This window comes from Xenopus tropicalis, chromosome 2 (assembly GCF_000004195.4).
Source record: "Xenopus tropicalis strain Nigerian chromosome 2, UCB_Xtro_10.0, whole genome shotgun sequence".
Lineage (NCBI taxonomy): Eukaryota > Metazoa > Chordata > Amphibia > Anura > Pipidae > Xenopus > Xenopus tropicalis.
Genome location: NC_030678.2, coordinates 152,093,663 through 152,113,061, shown reverse-complemented (window position 1 = coordinate 152,113,061; position 19,399 = coordinate 152,093,663). Strand labels below are relative to the sequence as shown.

The 19,399-nt window shown below is 41.0% G+C and overlaps 1 protein-coding gene across 5 annotated transcripts in view; it reads right to left on the bottom strand.

Annotated features, from left to right (window-relative positions):
• Positions 1–19,399, bottom strand: part of dclk1 (doublecortin like kinase 1) — a 202,379-nt gene that overhangs the window by 120,329 nt on the left and 62,651 nt on the right. For all 5 annotated transcript variants that reach the window (XM_012957157.3, XM_012957154.3, XM_012957153.3 and 2 more), the window contains exon 4: positions 13,593–13,692. In XM_012957157.3, coding sequence (XP_012812611.1) covers positions 13,593–13,692 — 100 coding nt within the window. The remainder of the gene's footprint in view (positions 1–13,592; positions 13,693–19,399) is intronic.

The following is a 19,399-nucleotide window of genomic DNA, read 5'->3' as shown; positions in this document are numbered from 1 at the left end:
TGTGTATGGGGGGAACTGTCTATGGGGGCACTGTGTATGGGGGGTACTGTCTATTGGGCCATTGGGGGCATTGTGTATGGGGGCACTGTGTATGGGGGGTACAGTCTATTGGGCCATTGGGGGCACTGTGTATGGGGGTACTGTGTATGGGGGCTACTATCTATTGAGCCATTGTGGGCACTGTGTATGGGGGGGCAAAGTTGGTACATAGTTATAACTCACTTATAACTGACTGCCTTCTCTCTATATTTGTATTTTATATGTAGGAGTTGCTATATTGTTTTCCTTAGGTAGTACAGTATGAGGGTATAGCACATTTGCGTCTGATCTCATCATTTCAACTATATAAAAGTGGGTGTGGTCAAAAAAATTGCCGTGCTGCACGCGCCAAATCTTTTTGTCCCTCTTTTCATTTTTCAAATGTTGGGAGGTGTGATATATATATATAACAACATAATAAGGAGAGGGCACACACCACCAAAAAAAAAGCTGCCTGGGTGCCAGGTAAGGTAGCCACCATGTAAAGAAACAAAGGACTCAGCAGAAAAAATAAAAAAAATTACAAAATATGTAATGTGATATTGCACATTAAAGAATTATTTTTATTTTTTTCTGCAAATCATGTGAGTGCTGAGTCCTTTGTTTCTTTATATCTATATATATATAATATATATTTACAGGTATAGGACCCGCTATCTAGAATGCTCGGGACCAGGGGTATTCTGTATAAGGATCTCCATACCTTAAGTCTGCTAAAAAATCAATAAAACCTTAATTAAACCCAATAGGATTGTTTTGCCTTCAATAAGGATTAATTATATCTTAGTTGGGATCAAGTACAGGTACTGTTTTATTATTACAGAGAAAAGGGAATCATTTAACCATTAAATAAACCCAATAGGGCTGTTCTGCCCCCAATAAGGGGTAATTATATCTTAGTTGGGATCAAGTACAAGGTACTGTTTTATTATTACAGAGAAAAGGGAATCATTTAACCATTAAATAAACCCAATAGGGCTGTTCTGCCCCCAATAAGGGGTAATTATATCTTAGTTGGGATCAAGTACAAGGTACTGTTTTTTATTTCTACAGAGAAAAAGGAAATCATTTTTAAAAATTAGAATTATTTGCTTATAATGGAGTCTATGGGAGACTGCCTTTCCGTAATTCGGAGCTTTCTGGATAATGGGTTTTCGGATAAGGGATCCCATACCTGTATATGATAATACTGTTGTACCAATTACTATAATATAGTTTCACAGATGTTTAAAAGAGTATATTAAGGATTTATGCCCAAATTTTAAACAAACCGGCCTCAATCCTGGGCAAATTTCCACTGTTGGGGGCCCCTCAGGGAAGCCTGGGAACCACTGCACTAACAATACATTGAATTCTGTAGAGTTTGAAAAGTGTAGTTTTTTCAGTATTCTAAATTTGCGAATGACCAGAATACCAGTATCTGCTTTATGTATTTTCATTTATTTTGCAACACTTCCAACCCTCTTGTTTCATATACTGTGAAAGTAGGTCAGACATGACACTGCCTCTGGGACCCAGCAGATGCTGTTTTTGGGCAGAAAATAGACCAGACAGTTATATGTGAGACAAGGATAATAGGGAACAGCTCAATTTGATGGTACAAGTGGTCCACTAACCCCTAAATAATTAAACAAATACTTGTAAATGAGCTGGAATTTTTGAAAGAGCACATTTAGGGGGTGGGGGAGGAATTTAATTTTTTTTTTTTTTTTAAATGCTGCATCTATATTCTGCCCCTGGGTGGGGTAATCTCTAACTCACTAGAATCACTGGAAAATTCTATGCAGATTTAGAGCAAAGGATTAGACATTCTGTAGTCAACCTGAATGAAGGAATTAATTTAAAGGAAAACTAAACGTAAAATTTAATCTGCCTTAAAATGCTGCATTTTATATATTGAACTTATTAAAACAGGTACAGCATCTCTACAATAGTAATGATCCAGCTGGATCTTAAATTTTTATAGAAGTGTCAGTGACCCTGAACATGCTCAGTGCGCTCTGGGCAGCTGTTGAGAAGCTAAGCTTAGGGTGTTGTCTCGATTTATCAGGCAGAAATTGACATTTGCCTTCCATAGAAGCTGGTGCTACAGGGCTGATTATTAAATTCTGATGATAATTGCACTGGATTCTGAGTTGCCATGTAACGAGAATCTGAATTCAAAGTTAACCTTGTATGTTAAAGGTTATATTCTATACACGCTGTATTTTGTTAAGTGACAGCAGCACAGAGTATGGGCAGGGAATCAGCAGAAAAGAACATGGGGGGCTACTGGGGCATCTTTGGGGGCACAGATATTCCCTGCTAAAGGGCTGGGGTTGCCTTGGGCTGGTACAGAAGCACAAAACATAATGTGCAGCATTTCTACCCTAGGTATAGTTTATCATATAGTACCATTTATCATGTAAAGGTGCAACTGTGTCTCCCTGCTCATTAGTATCAACCCTGTTGTGTTTCCTATGCTAAAGCATTTTACTTTTATTCATGTCATTGAGGTTTTTCTTTATGGGATTTTGCAGTGTTAAGCAATATGGTTGTGTTGTATCAAGCAGAACATTATTGCCAATGGAGCATTTCAGCCTTGGCAGAATGTTATGAGAAGGTTGGATTCAAACTCAAAGTCATGAATTTGTAGCTGCTAAAGCCCCAGATTGGGAATTATAAATTACCTGTCTGAATTTCCTACCTTCTGTTTCACCCTCTGGCTATATCTCTGAACAGAATGCATCTTGTGAGTCACGGGACAAAATCCTGACGGCAAAGTCCAGTTACCCAAAACATATTGCCAAACATTATTTTGGTTGCTTATTTAGTCTACCCGAGGGCTACGTACCTTCCTGGTCTGCTCATCTCATTAGGCACAGAATCATCCCAGCAAATTACAGAGTTTGTGCTGACCGGTACATCAGTGTACTGAATTGAAATAATTTGCTTCTAACTTGTATATATAATTATATATATTTTCAGATAAAGAATCAATAAAAAGTATATGTTCAAAACATGGTTATTGGTCATTAGAACATTCAGGATATTTCCAAGGCTTCAGTACAAGGGCACATAAACAGATCGAATTCATCTCTATTCATAATACTGCCTTCCCCTTAGGATCTGGATCTAAGGTATCCAACTGATTGGCCTGAATGCCTAACAGATACAGATGCAGCCAGAAAGTTTTTACATTTTTGTCTCACCATGTCCAGACACCATTTTTTAAATGTAAAATCCTGCTCTCTAGATGGTTATTACGTGCAAAGACTTGTCAGCAAAACACAACAGAAAACACCGCAGACCATGTGCCACCTTTTCGGAACTACAGGAAGTTGTGGCTTTTCTCCATCTACTCCTTCTGCCAACACAGTCTCCCACACAGTAAATCTGCAGATGAATTTTACAAACTGGGCAAAAAAAACTCTGATCACAGGATGGTCTGTTGCAACCAACCTTAATCTAACATGCATGGTTGAAATTTCTCGATATAATGCTCTTTTTATGCAACACAACACTTCATTAGTAGCAGCTGAATAATTCTGCCTAGTGTTTCACAGTTTGTCATCCCCAAAAATCCCCAAATCCGTTGTAATTAAGGATACCCCCACCATACCCCCAGCACACTACCATTTAGTATATAATTATGTTATTTCTACCAAGGTGCCTAACCTTGCATTTCTTAACATTGAACCTTATTTTCTAGTTTGTTGCCCAGTTCTCCAGTTCAGCCAAATTTATTTAAAATGGCAGCATCCTACATGGAACTTATAGCTTTGCTTTCACTGGTAACCTTAGGGTCATTCAAAAACAATTAAAAAAGCAAAGGGCCAAGGACTGACCCCTGCAGTACTCCACTAACAACACTGGTGCAATTCAAAAATGCACCATTTACCACCATTTTTGTAATCTATTCTTCAGCCAGTTCTCTATCATCTCTATAAGTACAAATATGTTCGATACCAATATATAATTTAATCTGTGTGGTACTGCATCAAATGCTTTCGAAAACTCTAAGTAGATCACATCCACCGTCACCACAGAGTTTAGGTTCCTGCTCACCTACTCATAGAAGGCAATTAAAGCCAAGGATCCAAGAAAGCGGTATGCTGAGGAAACAGAGTGGAGCTGCTACAGATCCCTCATCACCACCATGCTTAGTTTGTTACATATGAGCCTGTAAGAGTACTATAACTATTACTACATTGGCCCAGAGACCCCTTCATTGCTTCTGCATTGTTCCTTACATAATGTGCAAGGAAGGACAGTAGATTACCAGCAGATTTTCTTGCCCTAGTTTACCACTATCTGATGGAGTCTTAGACAAGTCAATATTACAGAATATGTTTTACTCATTACAATTGAACTACAGCAGTACTTTTTAGTAACCAGAACAGGTCAATATTAAAGCTCTTCAGCCCCAGTTGCCCTGTTTGTCTACAACCTGAGTAAACTGAGCAACATATCTGCAACAGCTTCTATTTGTGAGTGTCTGGAAGCTCTGATTATCCACTTCCGTGTGGAAACATTTATACTTATTGTCGTATTAACTACAAGGTAACAGTGTATTTGCCTGTTTGATAACTTGCCTAAGCGCTGGTAACAATCTGGGAACCAGCTAGTCAATTTTTTTATATATACAAGGGTGATTTTAAATGCATTGCTGTCGTGTGACTGAAACAGACAGATCGTAGGACTGGATTCACTGATGCTTACATACAACCTGTAAAGTCAACAGTTGTATTAGTGTAACATTTAAACTGAGATGTTATACAGGTAAATCCCTGAGCATTGTATACAATATTAAAGTAAAACAGTGACAAAAACCAACCATCATGGGGTTCGCAAGACAATGTAAAAGAGTTTACTGTATGCATGCACAATTCTAGTGTTTGCTAATGAATGTAAATATATTGTTCTGATTATGAGCATGTAGTAATCAACAACAAGGTTGTGTCTTCACTGGATGAATGACATGTTCTTAAAGTAATATCATTATAAAGCTTATTGTATTGGGATTATATGCTGACTTGGTAGCCCATCTCAACAATTAATCCATGCTGTTTCCTTAAACATTGGTGGAATAAATAACATGGTCAAAAGTTTCACTTGAAGCAGCCTACTGTGTACAAGGGTTGCTTGAAAATTCTACCATAAACGACTGCTAAAACTAAGTCTTTCAGGGGTGGTAGAGATTAAAGATAAAATATTAACAGTAAAGCTGCCCATTTAATGGCTAATAAAAGTCCTTGTATAGCAATATATAACCCCCGGCCATATACAGGTGGGACTGTCTGTTGCCCAATATCTGGCTGAAAATGTCCAGATATCTATTGGATAGGTTTGAAATTCCAACAGGAAATCAGATTGTTCATGTGGTCCCTGTCTGATGGCTCCCATTAAGCCTGCACTAAGATGGAACCATTGGGCCTCTGTGGATAAATCAGGCAAAGATCCACTTATTTGGTGCCTCACCAAACAAGTGTATCTTTTCATGTATGGCTAGCTTGAGCAGGGTCACCGTCAGGGACCCAGAGACAGAACGGGCCCAAACAAGGAAAAGCATGATTCTGGGGTCACAAAAGAAGGGGTTTAGATGGATCATGGGCAAAGTTTAAATAGAGAGTGGTCAGGGCAGATCAGGGGCATGACTATGGACGCAAGGAACTTCTATTTTCATTGGGGTCAAAGGAATCCTGATAACTTATTAGTATGTGGCCCATAATTGCCGATAGTTGCCTTGAGCTTAAGTATATTGTACCTTGACTGACCATAGAAATGTAATATCCTAACGGGTTTAACTAGTCTATAAGCACCTATTGTATTCTATGTGCTTTTTAAGTTCTTAGAAAATGAGCACTGTATCTGAAACAGCTTAGCATGTCTTGCATACCATTCCCTTTAAGTTGCTCCTGGTGGCTCCTGATAGGTGGCTGTTTTTACATTTCTGGCTTGGACCGGTTTTGGAGGCACAGGCTAGCAGTCTACAAGGGGCTACCAATTAGCCAATCACAGCCCTTATTTGGTATTCCCAAAGAACTATTTTCATGCTTGTGTGGGTCATCAAGACTTTTTATATCTGAGTGTGGCTCAAGAGTATAAAAGGTTGGGGACCCCTGGCTTAGGGTGTTACTTGAGAGTTGGCCATAGGAGGCATCCTTCAGAGCAATGTCTGTTAGTTATTTTGAGAGTAGAAACAGATGTCCTTGTGCAAATATGACTGCATTCAACATAATGATGTTTAATGAATTTGTTTGTGTTTGTTTTTGACATTATAAGGACCTTCTCCTCTCATTCTGATGAAACTTTAAAAGCCAGCTGCTCGGCAAGGAGTTTTCATTATTAACTGCCTCTTCAAATTAGAATCGTGAAAAGCGTTACCCAAAACACTTCATTCCTTTATCTGGCAGAGTAATTATAACCCAACAACTGAGAGCAGCTTTCAGATATGGATTTTACTGTTAATTAATCATTTCCGAATTCCTGAAGTAATGAAAAAAAAAGATAATGAAGATATCCTCTGACTGAGACACTACAGGGCTCATTTATAGTGATGAGTGAATCTGATTTGCAAAACGCATTGGGTGGTTTTTTTTCCGACTTTTTCCACAGTTACTTTTTCTGTGCAAAATCCATTGAAGTCTGTGGGTGTTTTTTAGCTGCAATATTAATTTGTTGCAGTTTTGTAAAAACATTTAATAATGGCGAAAAGTAGAATTTTAGTGCAAATCCATACCTGCTCATTGCTACACATTTATTACATGGAAGGGAGTAGTGCCCTGTTTTTTGCTCAATGGACCTGCCCTCTGGAAACTGCACTTTATCTGTCTACAGCACGACATATGGGAGGGGTGGCAGAGAGGGGTATGTGGGTTTTCTCTTTCACACCCCAAACCCATGCTCAAAGGATGAAGCACCAGGGAATGGAGGGCGCTATGTACTCAGTAATTAATGCCCATGGTGCCCCACTAAAGGTTAAGCCAGCACAACGACATAGACCAGTGCTAGATGAGTGTATTGCATGCCCATAAGCACACATAACCCCACGTGTAATTAAAAGCACTAAGTTTGCCCAGGAGCAGTAACCCACAGCAACCAATGTTTGTTTTTAAACAGGTGACCAGTAAATTCTACCTGCTGATTGGTTGCCATGAGTTACTGCTCCTGGGCAAACTCAGTACCTTTTATTAAATTGAACTCCCACAGAGATTGCTCCAGGCATTGGTATATAAACCCCCATCTGAAACCCTCCAATAACTGTATGCAGTATGTACATTTTGTGCTACAAACATCAGACTTCAAGGAAACAGAGAGGGAGTGCATTAATATAGAGAGATGATACAGCACATACATTCTCCCAACAGGTATAAAGATAATTGGATTATCCCTTACTGGATCCGTTTATGAAGAGATCGGCTCAGACCGAGCATTTTTCATGATTTAATGTCCTGTATATACCTTATAAATACACTGCATGTAATGCTGATGGTATCAATAGCGCCTGCAAACCTCATTCCATTTTGTCACGCAGATGGCAAACAGTAGAAGAATTGTTGCTGTTTGGAGGGAATGCAATTCTAGGATTCCATTCATTACCTGGCACGCCTGATTAATCTATGGGCCCACAAGGCTTTCTGCAAAGCTGTTGATAAGAACTGGTCAGATTGGTCAGAAAGCCAACGCACGAAGTATCAGAGCCCATCCACAATTCCCATCTCGCTAGTCAAAAATATCAGCCATTTCATTCCCCAGAGATAATGTAGGTGATATGTACAAAGACAGACAACTTCATATTAAGTTTTTTGCGGTTCTGTTGATAACACGCAACTGGGGAGAAATGAGAGAGTACGATTCTAGTTTTCTGTTATTCATACAGATACATTGCTATATGCTTCCATAACAGGATTACAGAAGAAAATACATATTTCGCTATATGAAACATCTTACTATATGTGAGCCCCGGGCCTTTAAAGGAAAATTAAACAATGTAGGTCTCTTTAAAAATATTGTGCATAAAACAGCTCATATAAAAAACCCTGCTTCATCTATATTAATCATTTTCATAAAACTATACCTTTTAATAGTATGTGCCACTGGGTAATCCTAAAAAGAAAATTGCCATTTTATATACTAATGGCGACCCCCTGGGATCATACCATTCATGGTGCAATATGTACTGATATTTACTGTATATATTCCACAAAATTCTTTAACAGGCCACTTAATATGATATAAACTATCCGTTGGTTAAGTATTCATTATGGGGGTATAGTTTTCCAAGGCTTTCAACTATATCCATGTTAAATATGCTGGGAATATGTAAGCACTGTGAAGGAATACATTTGCACCATAGGGTACATCTCTCATCTGGCTTTGTATTAGTGATGCTTGCCATTGCCTGTTTGCTAGACAGAGCAGGTTTTTGGCTTGGCAGGGGTATTTTATCTCTTATATTGTAGCTCACTGAGGCTCGGCTGCATTTTGTTGCTACTCGGGTCAACTGCTAGTTTTCTCTAGCCTGTTCTGCTGATTATTTCTCTCTCTTGAAATATATATATATATATATATATATATATACAGGTAGGGGACCTGTTATCCAGAATGCTTGGGACCTGGGGTTCTCCATATTTATGTAATTTGGATCTCCATACCTTAAGTCTGCCAAAAATCATTCAAATATTGAATAAACCCAATAGGATTGTTCCAATAAGGATTAATTATATATTAGTTGGGATCAAGTACACGGTTCTGTATTATAATTACTAAGAAAAAGCAAATCATTTTCAAAAATCAAAATGATTTGCTTATAATGGAGTCTATGGGAGACGGCCTTTCCGTAATTTGGAATTTTCTGGATAATGGGTTTCCGGATATATATACCTGTATATATAAAGTCACTGCAAAGCCAGCTCTAGGTTGAAAAAATTCTAAAGGATAAGAGTACTTCATAGTAGCTAATGTTCCAGTTAATCTTGTAATGTTCATTGGGGATCTGATGAGTGCTATGTATCTATTAACTGCCACTCACACCTGGTGCTTATGTAGAGCTCACTCTGTAAGGCCACAAAGACCTGGGCCATCCAGCTGCCTGTAAATTGGGTCTGGAGCACTGGGGAATTACAGGCAACCTGCACACCGATCCCCAGTGCTCTGTACCTCTGTACCCAGTGTGAAAAGTACCTTGTATTTGATACCAGCTAAATGTTCAGGGTTTATTTAATGGATTTGTTAGCAGATTTAAGGTATAAGGATCCAAATTACAGAAGAGCTGTTATCTGCAAAACCCGAGGTCCCAAACATTCTGGATAACAGGTTCAATACCTGTAATTGATTTTTATTCTCTCTCTCCTTTTCCAGGAACTCCTTTTGGTTAACTGTCAGCAACTGTTTTTGGTGAATTGTTGATCTTATCTTATTATCATCCGGATTCCTGCTTAAAGGTGGCCATACACGAGGCGATTTCGCTCGTTGTGCGATGAACGATTATATCGACAAACGATCGTATGGCGATCGAGTTCCCATACGATATGCCATCCACGGGCAACGATAATTCGGGAAAGATTTTGTCGCATCATTATCGTAAAATACCTACGATCGTACATCTACGTACGATCGATGTCGTTGCTGGCAATCGTGACATGCGCAGAGAACAATCGTTGAAAGACAAATGTCTGACACTCACACCAACTGGCAGATTTTATCGTTAAACGACCAAAATTTTTAAACCTGGCCGATCGATTTTGGGGACGATAATGTCGGCTCGTTTAGTGGGCCGACGATCGTTCGTACACCACCAACTATACGATAACTTAACGATAGCATCGGATCGTTCGGGAATCGGTCGTTTGTAAGTAAAAAATCGGTCCGTGTATGGCCACCTTTAGTCTACTTTATTCTGTAACTGAACTGTAACCAACATACATCTGCCCCTGTATTGCTCTCAACTGGAGTTCTGCAAGATCCATTAACTGTCTTTGCAAACGTGTTTATACCAAGGGGTCAGAGTGAGCTACATCTCTCAATACAGTGAACACTTGGCAGATTAGGCTAATGTCAGACGAGGCGCCTGGCGTATATTTTTGGCAAGTGGAAAAGCGCTTGTCGAAAATACCGCCATCCACCTCCTACCTGTCTCGCGTTATTATTAGAGATGTAGCGAACTGTTCGCCGGTGAACTAATTCGCGCGAACATCGGGTGTTCGCGTTTGCGCAAATTCATGGACTTTTGCTGATGTTCGCCACTTTGGGTTCGCGGTGTTTTTTTTTGGCGTCGCGTTTTTTCGCCTTGGTTTTTCCGCCGCGTTTTTTCGCTTCGTTTTATCGCCTATGCATATACATAGGAATAGCTTGCGGTTTTTTTTTTGGCGTTATTTTTTTGGCGGTTTTTTTTTGGCGTTTTTTTTGGCGTTTTTTTTACAAAGTATTTTTCAGAGAAGTTTTTGCCCTTGATCCCCCTCCTGCATGCCACTGTCCAGGTCGTGGCACCCTTTAAACAACTTTAAAATCAGTTTTCTGGCCAGAAATGGCTTTTCTAGGTTTTAAAGTTCGCCTTCCCATTGAAGTCTATGGGGTTCGCAAAGTTCGCGAATATTCGCGAGTTTTGGCGAAAGTCCGCGAACGGGTTCGCGAACATTTTCGGCGATGTTCGCTACATCACTAGTTATTATGCGGATTTCGGCTACATGTGCCTGCACCGGAGCGTATCTCATTCATTTGGGTGCAGGCAAAGGTAGGAGGCGGACACCTCATCTGACATTAGCCTGAAGGGGCTTGATATATACAATGAATTGTGGCCCTAAAATATTAACTGGGTTTATTAGATTAAAATATAATGATTACTCCCTAAAGTAAAGGGCAATTAAAGAAGGTTGCTTTCATTCAAAAGTCCTGCAGACAGAGAATGTAGTGCAGATTATGCCATGTATCTCAGCTATGAAGGTGGGAGGAATCCATTCCCGAGGGCTGAGTGTGGGACGCAAGCTAAAAGTCATAAGGTGTGAGATACAGGCAGAGGGGGGTCATTCCCCCAGTATGTTGTGCAGGGGAGGAGGGGGAGGAGGGGGAGGAGGAGGGGGATGTGAGGCACAAGGTGTGCTGGAGAGGGGGCTGCAAAGCAAATAGAATTCAGTGTGGAACAGATCAATCAGCTGAATCACATTTTTGTGCTACCCCTAATACCTGGTGTGTATTTAGAAACTGTTGGGCTTGAAAGCAGTATATATATATGTATATATAATATATATTAGCCAGAATTGAACGCCTCTCCCCCCGGTTACACCTGTTAATGAAGGTAGCATTATAGTACACTGCATGTTAGACTTGATTTGATGGGTTGCAGGCACCACCTTGCCTTACTATATACACTACCCAACACTTCCAGCTGCTTCTCAGCTGCCTGTCTTATTATACACATTTAGGGTTGCCACCTCTTCTGTAAAAGGTTACTGGCCTTCCCGATATTTGTATCTTTCTTTCTTAATAATAAGATTGGCATCAAGCATCAACTGGCCAAACTGGTAAAATACTGGCCAGGTGGCAACCCAGAGTGCCACAGTTATGGTCTCTTATTATGACACCCTCCCAGGCTCACTATATATACTGTATATTAGCCCAAAGTTAACCCACTATACACAGCATCTCACAGTTGCAGCCCCTTCACCTGGCACAATTTTTCCTTCCCCTAATGCCAACTTGCCATTCTATACAGACAATGATGAAATTTTAGCCCCTTCTCCTAAAATTATCATAGGTGCCCTGGCCTTTCAATAACTTGGCACGTGAGTAGACAGGCACCTGCATTACACTGTATGGATAGGGTAATTTGTTTTCTTTATAATAAACAGAACATTCTGTTGCTTTCTCTTTGTACCCTGCTCATGTCAGACAAGGGAAAGGGCTCGGCTGCTCCCAAGTGTGGCAATGTTTTTATTATTCAGTCTATCTGCAGTTGCCATGGTGCATAAATCATACGGGCAGCTGGGGTCCGGCAGCGCTGGCACTAACTCTGTTTTATTCTTTCACCTGTGATTCCCTATACCCTCATCTGCTCCCCATACAGCAATGCCACGTAGTAACCCCACGTCAGCTACATTAGAGACAGGGAAGTGGATTTTCAGAATACAAATTTTATATTATTTTTCATTCCATATATCAGATCATAGTGTTCTCATTTATTTTGCACAGGGGAACAAGTCTGCTTTCCAATGACAAAAATAAGTGTCTTCCTTTTATAAAACGATTTAACTTCCATTAGTTTTATCTACAAAAGGCAGCAGCACATTTGGGTACTTTTTATTAGGTACAGCCAACATCAAAGGATTTGGGGTACTACAGACAGGGGCCCTGTGGCAACAGGGTGTCCCATGAAATGGGAGGGTGCAATTAGCAAGGTTTAAGTAGGAGTGGGTGGGGTTTGGCAGATCATGTGGCAACAGGGTGCCCAATGAGATGGGAGGGTGCAATTAACAAGGGTCATGTAGGAGTGGGTGGGGTTTGGCAGATCACAGACATGGTTTGGACATAATGGGGCATGTGGCCAAAGCATACATGCATGGGGCATATTTTTTTTAAAGGGGGCCTCATTCTATTTTTTACCAGGGTCCACCTTCTGGGTGCCCAGGTGAATGGTTAATTAATAATTGGGGCCCCATGTCAGAAATAGTAGAATGATACTATTACATGACAGTGTGCTTGCTGGGAAGTTTGGGAACAGACCTATACTGATAATCAGCTCCAGGCAGGGTTGCCATATTTTCTGAGAAACAATACCAGCCTTCCTATATTTTATGCTTTTTTCACTATTAATAACATTAGCATCAAGCAACATTTTTACTGGGCGGTAAAATAACAGCTATGGTAACACTAACTCCAAGCCCTTAACCTCTCATGCCCATAGAAACCTCTCTTTTCTGAATATTTGCATTAATATAGAGAATTTGGTGTAGTCTATAGACTACAGTGTTTCTATAGACTACTACAAAATACCTCCATCTAGTGGTTGAAATTGAGGGTTTCTGCTGTTCTTTGCATAATTGCAGAGTGGGGGAGAAAACATTAATTCCATGTTCATGTGCATTTAGCTGCTGGGTAACTTTCTTGGTCAGGCTCCGGCTAGAGTCAGAAGGCTACTTACCAGCTACATAGGGTTGCATATATACAGTATGCCTCTATCAGGGATACAATTATGCTCTATCACTATGTTCTCACTCAGCATTTGCTTTCTCCATATACAAGCTAAGGAATGAGGGTCATTAAGTCTTGCAGCCCCTCAGGCAGTGAACCTTGATTTAGCTTGTCCATATAATGCAGTCAACACCACTTACATCAAAGGGTTACCATTCCCATTCTTTTCTAAGCTAGCGGTTTGACTCTTAATTCTATTACAGGATTCTCATCTGCTTTCAATACAGAAAAAGGAATAATTTGTTTTTGTAAAGACCTGTTGGTCTTGGACTTGAGACTCATCTATAAGGCTCCATTGACACAAACTTGGACGGACATTGCAAACCTTGGAACAATTATTTAGTTCTTCACTTTAGCTTTGAAACATATTTTAATTCTTTTCTTACCGCTCTCATCTAGCAAGAAATCATCCTGGTAACGGAACTTTTCTGGTCCACAAGCAATAAAAATGTCATCGTCTCCGAAGAAATCCTGGAGGCACAACACCTGCAAGAGAAGTTACATTTTATCATGGAATTGTGTTCTGTAATAACTCAGATCCATTACAAAAACCCACGGCTTGAATAAAATATCACACTTAATGAAATCAACAGGGGTTCCTCTCCAGAGACCTGCAAAGAGCCTTTCTGCCAACCATCTGTTTAATGCCAAAAAAAAGTATTTCTTTGTGTGGAGGAAGGGAGTGTAATCCATTAGAGCCTGCATGTGTCAGTCAAAAGCCAACAAGATGAGTCTCAGCCTACTCTTGGAATTCTGAGTTAAATAAGGACAGACCTGCAGGCTTTACAACGATTCACATGCATTATACAAATTTTGCTCTAGTGATTTAGAGTAACCAACTGTTTGGCCCCCTTGAGAAAACCTTTTGATGTTTCCTTCAAACCCATTGTTCCTGCACATGTGCCATAATGTAAAGTGATCTGGCCAGTATAATTAAAAATGGCTTCACTTGTTGCTGAGTTATACCCATTTATAATAAGAAACTTCATGGCCATTGCTCCCACTGAATTGTGGGCATTCAGTGCTAATGGGCACCCACCTATATCAGGAAAAAAGTGGAGAGTGATGGAGATAGCTCAAGTTAGATACACACTGGAAAATATTGTTGGAAGACCTGAGCAATTTTCACCTAAATGCCCTGATGCCCATGTGTGAGACCTAAATAAGCTGCCCCTATCATAATTTGTTATTGCAGACATATTTGTAAATTAATTCAACCAATGGTGTTGTGTGAAGATATTCCACACCAGCTGCAAGGTTTCTCTTAGGAAGGGATCCCCAGTCTTTTTAACTTGTGAGCTACACTCAGATGTAAAAAGTATTGCTGAGCCGCACAAGAATGAAAAAGTTCTTTGGGGTACACCATGTGTAGCTCCATGTGGACTGCTAGGAGTAAAACTGTGTCTCCAATGTCCCTCTATAGGGGGGCTGCCATATTTGTGTAGCAGGAGGCGTTAGCATTAGAAGTTATAACTGACCGGCTGAGAAGGGACAGTCAGGTTGGCAAAACAGTCAGGTTTAGGGACCTCAAGTAACAATTAATTGCAAATGCAGCAAAAAATTATTAACATGGCCTATAGGCAACTTTTTATTTGGATTCATATTTTAAAGAGTAGTTTTTTATGTCAGTATCCCTTTAGTTACTGGCATGACTGATATTATTGTTCTAAGTCTACAGTCAAATCCCCACAGATTCAGTTATCTAGGTTGACCATGCAGAATTATCCATGAGCAGCCAGTAGGATATCATACCAATAATCACTAAACCTTAACAACAATGGATATAATCCCCTGTTGACTGGGCCCTTCCATCACTGTAACAAAAAGGATAAAAATCAAGACCCATGTGCACTTGCAGATTCCGCAGTGATAATTTATAACACATAAGCTGATGTTTTCACACTTCCAAGAGTGATAAATGTATGCCTGGAGCCTCTGAAACGTCACCTTGTTGTTGAGAAAATTTAAAGCCTTTACTTCCTGAATCATAAGAGATGCGGAGGATTTAATTTATAATGAGCTAACGCATTACAATACTGATATATACACAAATGATTTCAAATAAATATTGCTCACAGTCCGTTCTTTCTGTAAAACATGCAGCAACGTTAACCTCTTCTGGTATGACATTATCCAATGCTCAAGTAAAGCTGGCCATACACTGAAAGATCCACTTGTTTAGCGAGCTTTCCCCAATGACAGATCTCTCCCAAATTGGACCGCATTTGGGACTGATCCAATCTTTGGCCCTAGGAGAAGGCGAGGATACATCAACAAGCTGATGTAGTCATCCTTTCAATGATTTTTAAATCTGTCTAATTAATATCTGCCATATATTTGGTCAGATATAGGTTGGATAGGCCTGCCAGAGTGCCCCATACATGGGCAGATAAGCTGCCGACTTGGACTGAAGGAGCCAGATCAGCAGCTAAAATCTGCCCATGTATGGCCACCTTAACATAACACAATAGAAATGAGGAGCTGCCATGAACCTATAGTACTGGCATTTATTTTTAAGTTTCTTGTATACCTTAGAAATTTGTCTAGCTGGTTTATCAGTATAAAGCAAGAATAGAGGTATACCACATCCATTGCCATAGGAGTCTGCTGGGATCACCCAGAATTCATTTACTAAAATATGGTACATAAATTACCAAATTACCAACTTGGGCCGTAAGGCAGCCACACACACGCCAACCATACTTTTATCTCACAGAGATTTGACGTGTTCTGTTCCTTTAGGGCAATGAGCCAAATTAGCAGATCTGAGCAGCATTAGGAGGGGGCGTCTCTCAATCAGCTGGTTGGTAGCATTCAGAAACTATACTGTATCTGACAATTGGGACCATAATAAGTACCTTAGGGGCAGATTTATCAAAACATGAGTTCGAATCCCGAATGGCAAAAATTCGGATTGGAAGATCGCAAATATCACGAAAATGGTTACGAAAAAATCGTATTAGACCCGATAATATCTTATAATAATACGGTATAATATCGTATAATATCCGAAAGTCACAAAATTTTCGTACCGAAGGATTGTAAACAGCGGCAAAATTGATCCGATGTTTTTGCGCAAGAAATACGAAAAAGTTGAGCAAGCGTAGAAAGAGTCGCGAAAGCACTGAAAAAGCCGCGCAAGTGTTGAAAAAGTTGCGCAAGGTATGAAAAAGTTGCGGAAAATACGATTGGACCAATCGAACAAACGCTCGGAGCGTTCGTGGATAAATAAATGTGCCTTTAGAATTCACTGAGCTTGATGTGCCCATAGTGCTCAACAGGGTAGAACTTCAGCCAGTTATGGTCTATTTGTTGAGATGTTCTGTTGTGCATAGATGTTAGATATCCTGCATGGATTTCTGGGGTGCAAAGCCATATTGTACTCTTCAGCTAGGGTGGGAAATGTAAAACAATCATGAGGTTCCTGTGGCCTCATTACATCATAGTTAAGGTTGAGCTTAATGGTAAAGCCCAAATGGGTTCAGCAGTAACTTTCTATGTACATATGAAACCTTTTCCATACTGGGTATGTGCCAGATGTAGGTACTAGATCAAGAGAAGAGTACACTGAGAATATAGCCCATTCACCTGGTAAGAACAATATAGACCTAATGCATTCATAAATGTAAAGACCAGAAGTTCCTAAGCTTTGTGTCTGTCCCTCCCTGACCCTCTATGTAGTGGCTGAAGAAATGTTTGCTTCCATATTCCATAATTCCAGTCTGTTTTGCCATCTGCTTGATTAATGGCACTGCTGCTGCAGCCGCCTCACTTTTAATGTCAGTGACCCAATGGGGTTATATCACTGCTTACAATATTAATGGCTTGGGCGCCTTCTTAGAGACACAGAACATGAGCTTTAATGAGTGTTACATGAGGGCAGAAGACTTCAGAGTCTCAGACTAGAGAGACACACATAAAGCCAATGATGTTTATAGTAAATAGCAGTAAATATCATGATTGGAATTATATTATTCATATATAAATAACAACATGGTCAATTGAAACTTCCATTAAAATGTTGTGCCATTAAGAGAAATCATGGTCTATACCAGGGCGAGTGTGAAAGCTCAGAGCGTCCCTTGAACACCTTGGCTAAGGAATGGCCGCAGCTTCTTTCCAACTTGGCTCCCTGCTGCTTTCCTAGCTTTCCTAGAGCCTTGATGGTAAATGAATAAAGAACATTATTAATATAAATGCATTTAGTCTATTTGTTACCATAGAGAAATAGGGAATGACCATGAATTAGGCCAAATGCTTAGAAGCAGGAGGGCCCACGTGGAGTTAAATGGTATCCCAATTGGCCCAGCCTGACACTGTTCAGCAAGGTTAATTGGCTCCTGAAAAGATCAACCCTAGTGTGTGTGAATGTGATAGGGGCCGTAGAGTGTAAGCTCCACTGGGGCAGGGACTGATGGGAATGTGATAGGGGCCTTAGATTGCAAGCTCCACTGGCACAGGGACTGATGGGAATGGGATAGGGACCTTAGATTGTAAGCTCCACTGGGGCAGGGACTGATGGGAATGTGATAGGGGCTTTAGATTGTAAGCTCACTGGGGCAGGGGCTGATGGGAATGTGATAGGGGCCTTAGATTGTAAGCTCCACTAGGGCAGGGACTGATGGGAATGTGATAGGGGCCTTAGATTGTAAGCTCACTGGGGCAGGGGCTGATGGGAATGTGATAGGGGCCTTAGATTGTCAGTTCACTGGGGCAGGGGCTGATGGGAATGTGATAGGGGCCTTAGATTGTAAGCTCACTAGGGCAGGGGCTAATGGGAATGTGATATGGACCTTAGATTGTAAGCTCCACTGGGGCAGGGACTGATGGGAATATGATAGGGGCCGTAGAGTGTAAGCTACACTGGGGCAGGGACTGATGGGAATATGATAGGGGCCGTAGAGTGTAAGCTCCACTGGGGCAGGGACTGATGGGAATGTGATAGGGACCTTAGATTGTAAGCTCCACTGGGGCAGGGACTGATGGGAATGTTATAGGGACCTTAGATTGTAAGCTCCACTGGGGCAGGGACTGATGGGAATGTTATAGGGACCTTAGATTGTAAGCTCCACTGGGGCAGGGACTGATGGGAATGTGATAGGGACCTTAGATTGTAAGCTCACTGGGGCAGGGACTGATGGGAATATGATAGGGGCCGTAGAGTGTAAGCTACACTGGGGCAGGGACTGATGGGAATGTGATAGGGACCTTAGATTGTAAGCTACACTGGGGCAGGGACTGATGGGAATGTTATAGGGACCTTAGATTGTAAGCTCCACTGGGGCAGGGACTGATGGGAATGTTATAGGGACCTTAGATTGTAAGCTCCACTGGGGCAGGGACTGATGGGAATTTGATAGGGACCTTAGATTGTAAGCTCCACTGGGGCAGGGACTGATGGGAATGTGATAGGGACCTTAGATTGTAAGCTCCACTGGGGCAGGGACTGATGGGAATTTGATAGGGACCTTAGATTGTAAGCTCCACTGGGGCAGGGACTGATGGGAATGTGATAGGGACCTTAGATTGTAAGCTCCACTGGGGCAGGGACTGATGGGAATTTGATAGGGACCTTAGATTGTAAGCTCCACTGGGGCAGGGACTGATGGGAATTTGATAGGGACCTTAGATTGTAAGCTCCACTGGGGCAGGGGCTGTTGGGTATGTGATAGGGACCTTAGATTGTAAGCTCCACTGGGGCAGGGACTGATGGGAATGGGATAGGGGCATTAGATTGTAAGCTCCACTGGGGCAGGGGCTGATGTTTGTATTATGTCTGTAAAGTGCTAGGAATATGTCATTGCTATATAAGTAAAGGATGTTGATAACTGATTAGAGGTGAAATATCAGCTTGGGTGGTATATTCATCTCATTCCTATAGACCAGAGGAACCCCAAATGTCACTAGCCCTATATGTATGTCAGCAGCAGCTACACAGCATCGTTATCAGCTATCCTGCCCCAAGTGATGGCTCTACAGCTCATCCATATGTATTCCCTATAGTCTATAAGCTGTTTCCATAAGACCATTATGTTGTGCATATAATGCACTCGTTACAGCAGTTTCAGAGTGGGAGACAAGCTGAGCGGCTAGTAATGGGAATGAGCGAGTGGAATGCTCTGGCACGGCTTACTTACTGCCAAATAAATACTTCCTGGCACTTCCGGTCCCTGTACCACAGCAGCATACAAGG